General features: G+C 58.0%; 2 protein-coding genes across 2 annotated transcripts; both read right to left on the bottom strand.

The window, feature by feature from the left end:
- Nucleotides 1-160: 160 nt before the first annotated feature.
- Nucleotides 161-3,249, bottom strand: PTSG_05393 (uncharacterized protein; the record flags this gene model as incomplete). Its single annotated transcript, XM_004993909.1, has 2 exons — nt 161-2,965; nt 3,101-3,249. The coding sequence occupies 2 exons, from the start codon at nt 3,247-3,249 to the stop codon at nt 832-834; spliced, it is 2,283 nt and encodes a 760-aa protein (XP_004993966.1). The 3' UTR covers nt 161-831.
- Nucleotides 3,250-5,464: 2,215 nt separating this feature from the next.
- PTSG_05392 (uncharacterized protein) lies at nt 5,465-6,667 on the bottom strand. Its single transcript, XM_004993908.1, has one exon. It carries the CDS (start codon nt 6,539-6,541, stop codon nt 5,765-5,767), a length of 777 nt encoding a protein of 258 aa, XP_004993965.1. The 5' UTR covers nt 6,542-6,667; the 3' UTR covers nt 5,465-5,764.
- Between the last annotated feature and the right edge of the window lie 23 nt (nt 6,668-6,690).

The following is a 6,690-nucleotide window of genomic DNA, read 5'->3' as shown; positions in this document are numbered from 1 at the left end:
GTGTGTGTGTGTGTGTGTGTGTGTGTGTGTGTGTGTGTTGTGTGTGTGTGTGTGTGTGTGTGTGTGTGTGTGTGTGTGTGTGTGTGTGTGTGTGTGTGTGTGTGTGTGTGTGTGGCTGTTTTCCACTTGCTTTGCTTGTTGTGCTCATCTGTCCGTCTTGCCTGACTGTGCGTTGCCGCTATCGATTTACTTTCTTGATGGATGTGAGCAAACAGATCCAACCAGTAAATGCACAGGATTGACTGAATGACATGGTTGCAACGAAAGCCGCACGCACTGGCAATCACATGGAGACACAAAATGAGAGGGAGCCAGAGAGAGTTGGCAGGCGGGCAGGAGGGAAAGAGGCCCACGTCTGTTGGTGAGACAGGCCCTCTCGCCCAAATCCACACACCCACATGACACGGACGGGACTCCGCCCACACAAAAGTCACCCAAGCACCAACGAGCGAGCGACCCATGGTCGACAACAGCAACAGAGGTACGCAGACAAACGAACTTGAAGCAAAGAAATAGAACGGGCCAAAGCACACAAGAACACAGCACAACACAGCACAACACAACACAACACAGCCCGAGAGCGACTGACTGATGAAAAAGCAGGTTGGAAAGAAAGGGCACTCGCACGCGAGCGCGTTTTGTGCTGTGGACAACATGGAACAGAACCACCTCACGAAACACAACAACAAGAGTCAATAAGCCGGGCGTCGTCGTTAACTTAAGCCCACATGCATACACACACTACAAAACCCACCACATTTGCACATCAGCTCAGAATACACCAAATGAATATGCAACAGGGGGACAGGCATCAGAATAAGTGAGGGTCACTCATGCCTCGGAATGGGCGGCCTCGGAGGAGGTGTGGCTGCGCTGGTTGGCTGTGCTCGAGCCAGAGTTGTCTGCCACATCGTACGAAGGCGCATCAGCCATGTCGTAGGCCGGGCCGTCCTCAAACCCGGGCGCCTGCTTCGTGTACAGGCCGAGAGACGCGTTGGAGCGGCGCTTGTTCATGACGGAGAGGCGCGCCTGCTTGGCAAGGACGCCGTTGTCCTCGGGCTGGTCGTGCGCCAGCTCGTACACATCGGGGCCGTCGTCCTCCTCGTTGTCCACGGCGTTGGCGTACACGTCCATGCGAGCCGTCGACTCGAGCGTGTGGTGCGCAGGCATGCCCTGGCTCAGCGGGTCGTCCTCAAACAGCTCGTCGAGGGCAGAGTGGCGGCGCATCGAGTTGAGCTCGTGCGTCTCGCTCTGGCGCATGGAGCCGCTGCCGTTGTCGCTGCTGCCCATCGTGTTCAGCATGCCGCGAAGCGTGGAGGAGCTCTGGTCAAGCGAGAACGAGCTGGGCGAGCGCTTGTACATGTGCTCAATGTCCCGGGCGTGGTTGTACTCGCGGCGCTTGCGAATCACAATCGCCACAATCACAACAAGGAAGAACGCAACCATCACGCACAGAGGCACAATCACAGAGAGGCTGGGCAGGCTGGTCGAGTCACTGCTGCCGTCGCTGCCCGGCTGCGAGTTGTCGCGCGTGTTGCCAGAGGGTGCGCTAGTGGCGCGGCTGTTGCGGGTGGTGCTGGAGAGCTGCGTCACGCCGCTCTCACAGTACTCGGTCGAGCCAACTGTCACGCACACGTCCTGGATGGCAAAGAAGCGGTCGATGCGCGAGGCGCCGTTGAACGAGCGCGTGCCGATCACGACTGTCAGGCCGTTGTTGTGGCGCTGCAGGTCGATGGAGCGGATCTCAGAGGGTGCAACAGCCGGGTGGTCGCCAGAGGTCAGGGCCTCCCACAGGCCGCCACGGAAGGTGAGTGCAGCCTGGCTGTCGGGGTCGCTGAAGCGGCTGTAGTCAGCATCGCGGAAGAACACGGACGCTGTGTGGGAGCCAGCTGTGGTTGTGCTATGACGAGGGGTGGTCTCGGTGGCCCTGTTGGTGGTGGTGTCAACGCGAGTGGTGGTCTCACGGCGAGGAGCGGTGGTGTCAACACGAGTGGTGGTCTCACGGCGAGGAGTGGTGGTGTCAACACGAGTGGTGGTCTCACGGCGAGGAGTGGTGGTGTCAACACGAGTGGTGGTCTCACGGCGAGGAGTGGTGGTGTCAACACGAGCGGTGGTCTCACGGCGAGGAGTGGTGGTCTCACGGCGAGGAGTGGTGGTGTCAACACGAGTGGTGGTCTCAGGGCGGCGAGTGGTGGTCTCACGGCGGGCTGTTGTCGTCGACGAGTCATCACGACGGCGGTCGCAGCAGTACTCCCGAGAGCCGCAGAACGAGTCATCGGGGCATGCATGGCCGCCCTGGCCGCAGAAGATCAGGCTGCCGAGGTGGTCGCGCGATGTAGAGTAGCTGCCGCACAGGTTGTCGCGTGGCGTCTCCGTGGGCCGGTTGGTCGACGTGTAGCGGGTGTCAGTCCATGTGTTGGTGGCACGCGCTGTCGTCGTCTCAGGGCGGCGAGTGGTCGTCTCAGGGCGGCGAGTGGTGGTCTCACGGCGGGCTGTTGTCGTCGACGAGTCATCACGACGGCGGTCGCAGCAGTACTCCCGAGAGCCGCAGAACGAGTCATCGGGGCATGCATGGCCGCCCTGGCCGCAGAAGATCAGGCTGCCGAGGTGGTCGCGCGATGTAGAGTAGCTGCCGCACAGGTTGTCGCGTGGCGTCTCCGTGGGCCGGTTGGTCGACGTGTAGCGGGTGTCAGTCCATGTGTTGGTGGCACGCGCTGTCGTCGTCTCAGGGCGGCGAGTGGTCGTCTCAGGGCGGCGAGTGGTCGTCTCAGGGCGGCGAGTGGTCGTCTCAGGGCGGCGAGTGGTCGTCTCAGGGCGGCGAGTGGTCGTCTGCCTGGAGGTCGTGGTCTGGCGGCTGGTGGCTGTCGTTGTGATGCTCACGCAGCGGCACATGCGGCACCCGTTCTCCCAGTAGTCCTGAGGCGCGGCGTCTGGCTTGCATCGGCACTCCTCGTACTCTGGGCACCTGCCCGTCGTGGTGGGCCGTGCGCCAGAAGTCGTTGTGGCCGGGCGAGTTGTGGTAGCTGGGCGAGTTGAAGTGGCTCTTGCGGTCGTTGTCTGGCGGCCAGTTGCGGTCGTTGTGTAGGAGACGCATCGGCACATGCGGCAGCCGTCTTGCCAGTAATCTTCAGAGACTGCGCCTGGCTTGCACCGGCATTCTTGGTATGGGTCGCACTCGGCGCGGGCCGACCCCGCAGAGATGGCGAGGAGGCCGAAGACGACACAGGCAATGAGAAGCTTGCGCTGCATCTTGATGGGGGTCTGGTTGGAACAACAGCCAGACGATTACAGGGGAGGCGTACAAGTTGGTAGAGAGGTTGCTTGGATTCTTGGTTGATGTAGAAGAAGACGGTGCGGAGAGCTGGTTGAGCGATCGGGGGAATTGGCAACACTCGAGTGTTGACAAAGGGCCAGATACGCTCAAGGAGGCAGAGTGAACAAGGAGGTGGAAGGGGGTCCTCAGGTGGATGGAGGTTGGATGAAAATGAACTTTGTCGGTGTTGAACAGCCAAATGAACTTCCCTCTGTCAACAGGTACTCGTGCTGCTGCTGCTGCTGCTGCTGCTGCTGCTGCTGTGTTTGGTGACTGGTTGACGGGGCTTGCTGTGCATGCCGGCTGGTGCCTGATGGGGCGCGCGTAGGCCTGGCGCTTCAAGAACGGCAGGCATGCTGCATTCCAAGTCGCCGTGTTACTTTGGTTCTGTCATGCTTGGAGTGACCGATAGCCAACGTGGTAGCCATGGCACGCTCGGCGTTGCAGTGGAGGAGGCATGCACGCAGTGGCTGCTAAACACCACATTCGATGCACGCATGCCTGAAGAGGGTGGAAAGGCTCGGTTTTGCTGTCCTTCGTCCTCTGCTGTGCGTGTGTGCATAGCTGCCAAGCGAAGAGAGAATTGTTTGAAGATGTGTTCTAATTTTCTACATCCGCTGCATTCTCTCAGCTTTGCTTGCTCAGCGGAGGAACGAAACGACACATGCATCGCATGCATGTGTGGTGCTCGATGCTCGAGTTGAGTGGGTTGCTGGCGAAGGAATGCACGCAGACTGTGGTTGCGTGCTGCGGCTTCGGTATTGGATGCATTCGAGCATGATGTAAGGGCCCACGTGACGAAGTGGGTTGGCTCATCGTGAACGAGCCGCGCACTGACGATGATGGCGGCACCACCTCGAGACATGGCAGTCCACGGCGCTGCTGCAGGAGACGTTGCGGCCGGTGATGGCGCAATCTGACACGTGTGTATCTCCTCCAACGTGCACGTGTGTTGCTGGTGCTTCTGCTGCTACTGGTGCTGTTAGGCAATACTGTGAGGAAGTACTGTTCCACGACCAACACTGAGCTCGCATGCGCTTGCAAACATGCTCGCTGGCCGCGGAGGAGCGACACACACACACGCCCAACACGTCTCTGGATGGGAGGATGAGGCTTGCTCCTGGGCCATCGATCGCCGATCCTCTGTGAGTGCCTTTGTGTGTGTGTGTGTGTGTGTGTGTCTGTGTGTCTGTGTGTGTCTGTGTCTGTGTGTGTGTGTGTCTGTGTGTCTGTGTGTGTCTGTGTGTGTCTTTGTGTCTGTGTGTGCGTGCGTGCGTGTGGGTGTGTGTCTGTGGGTGTGGGTGTGGGTGTGGGTGTGTGTCTGTGTGTGCGTGTGTTGTATGTATGTGTACATGTGTGTGTGTGTGTGTGTGGGTGTGTGTCATGCGTGTGAGTGTGTGTCATGTGTGAGTGTCTGTGTGTATGCTTGTATATGTGTGCGTTTGTGTGTTTGTGTAACACGCACACCGTGCACCCCGCTGCATCTCGTGTGGCTCTTCTGCTGTGCATCCATTCGTGCACTCACGCCTTTGTGGTTTTGTCCTCGCTATCCTCCTCTTCTTGCGTACCAGGTGTGACGGCGCGGCAGTGTCGTGAGACTGCACAAGGACGTAGCATGTGCTTCTGCTTCTTGTAGTGACCACGAAAGAAGAATGTCGCTGCCCTCTCCTTTCACGGGTTTCTACTCGCAGTGGTCTTGCCGGCAACGCTTGCGCCTCTCTCCCGTTCTGTGCGTACGTGTCAGAATTCGTCCTTTCTGTTGGCGACGCATGCGTTATTTCTTGCCCCTCTCTCTCTCTCTCTCTCCGCAACCTTAATGTGACATGAATGACGACGCTGGTGACCACTGTAAGTGAGGGAACTCAAGTTAAGACTGGAAGAAAGAGACGCCAAGACATGCATGTGCAAGCACACGTGGACACAGTGGAACGTGGAGAGAGAAAGGATGGGGCAAAAGTCTAGGAAAGGTCTGCCCATACACCACCTGTACAGTAGCTGCTAAGTGACCCCTTGACCGTGAGAGCGTGCTTCGTATGACCAACACCGCGTACACTAGAATGGGCTTGTTTCTCAAACAAGGTATTTGTTACCGCCCGGCTGTTGGGCAATCCCAAGCTTGAATCCGCCTCATTGTCCCCGACACATCGTGCTCTCGATCATTGCCAGACATCCGAATTGCTCACCAACTGTAATTCCATGTCAAGCGTTTCGCTCATGTAATCCTTTGACAGGTTAGCGCAAACAAACAGCCACAAGGCAGCCATCGTCGAAACTTCAGCCTTGCCCCTTCAATGACGACCACACACACACACACACACACACACACACACACACACACACACACACACACACACAAGGCTACTCAGGCCACATCCTCACACACACACACACGCACACAAAGCTACATCCTCACACACACACACGCACGCACACAAAGCTACATTCTCATGCTCACGAAGCCAGGGAATCCTCAACCACAAGCTCGCCAAAGCCCGTCAGGCTGGTCGTGACTGTTGCAGTTTCTTCTTGTTGCTTGGGTGAATGACTGCGAGGGGCATCCTCCACTGCGTTCTGCTGCTTCTGCTGCTGCTTCCGTTGGTCTTCATTGTACAGTTCGCACGTTGCGTCTGCGCACATGACGCTGAAGGTAACCCCAAAGGCGACTGTGACAGCCACGACGGCACCAAAAATGAGCACAGGCAAAGTGACGGTGCGAAAGGGCATGCCCGAGGCGTGCATGGAGAGCGGGATTCCGACGAGCAGGGCGCCTATGCTCAGGATGAGCATCACGTTTGGCAAAAGAAAGGCCAACTGCTTGTTCGTGCGCAGGTAGTACTCCACAGCTTTCTTGCAGGGCGGCACAAACTTGAGAGCGTAGAACATGTTGGCCGAGGCAAAGGCGGCGCCGATGGAGGTGATGAAGGAGATGCCAAAGCACATGACGGCGCCCTGCGCAGCCCAGAACCCAGGGTTCTCAAGGATGGGGTCAGCTGGCGTCGTGATGCCCACAAACGCCATGGTGGCGATCAGCGCCCCAATCAAGGACTGCGTCGAGTGCACATCACGCTCCGCGTCCAGAACGCCTTGCCACCCAAGGTGTGAGGCACGCACCGCCCAGTGTGGATTGACAAATGTGTTCTTTCGTAAGCGCTGGAATGCACCAAGGAGGCTCACATTGCCATATGTATCCGAAGTCGAAGCCTTCGAAGAACTCGAATGGGACATCATCTGTGACGTTGTTGCAAGCTTACTCCTCGATGGGGTTCCTGGTGGTGTTGAAGAGGAAGAGTGGCTGTCTTGGCGTGATGTGTGATGTGATGCTTGCTTTTTCCTTTCTTCCTTGTGGGGTTTACAGGTGAGGGTATTGTTGTTGGCAT

Source organism: Salpingoeca rosetta (genome assembly GCF_000188695.1).
Source record: "Salpingoeca rosetta unplaced genomic scaffold supercont1.12, whole genome shotgun sequence".
Classification (NCBI taxonomy): domain Eukaryota; class Choanoflagellata; order Craspedida; family Salpingoecidae; genus Salpingoeca; species Salpingoeca rosetta.
Note: the sequence above shows the minus strand (reverse complement) of the source record. Positions and strands in the feature narration are given on the sequence as shown.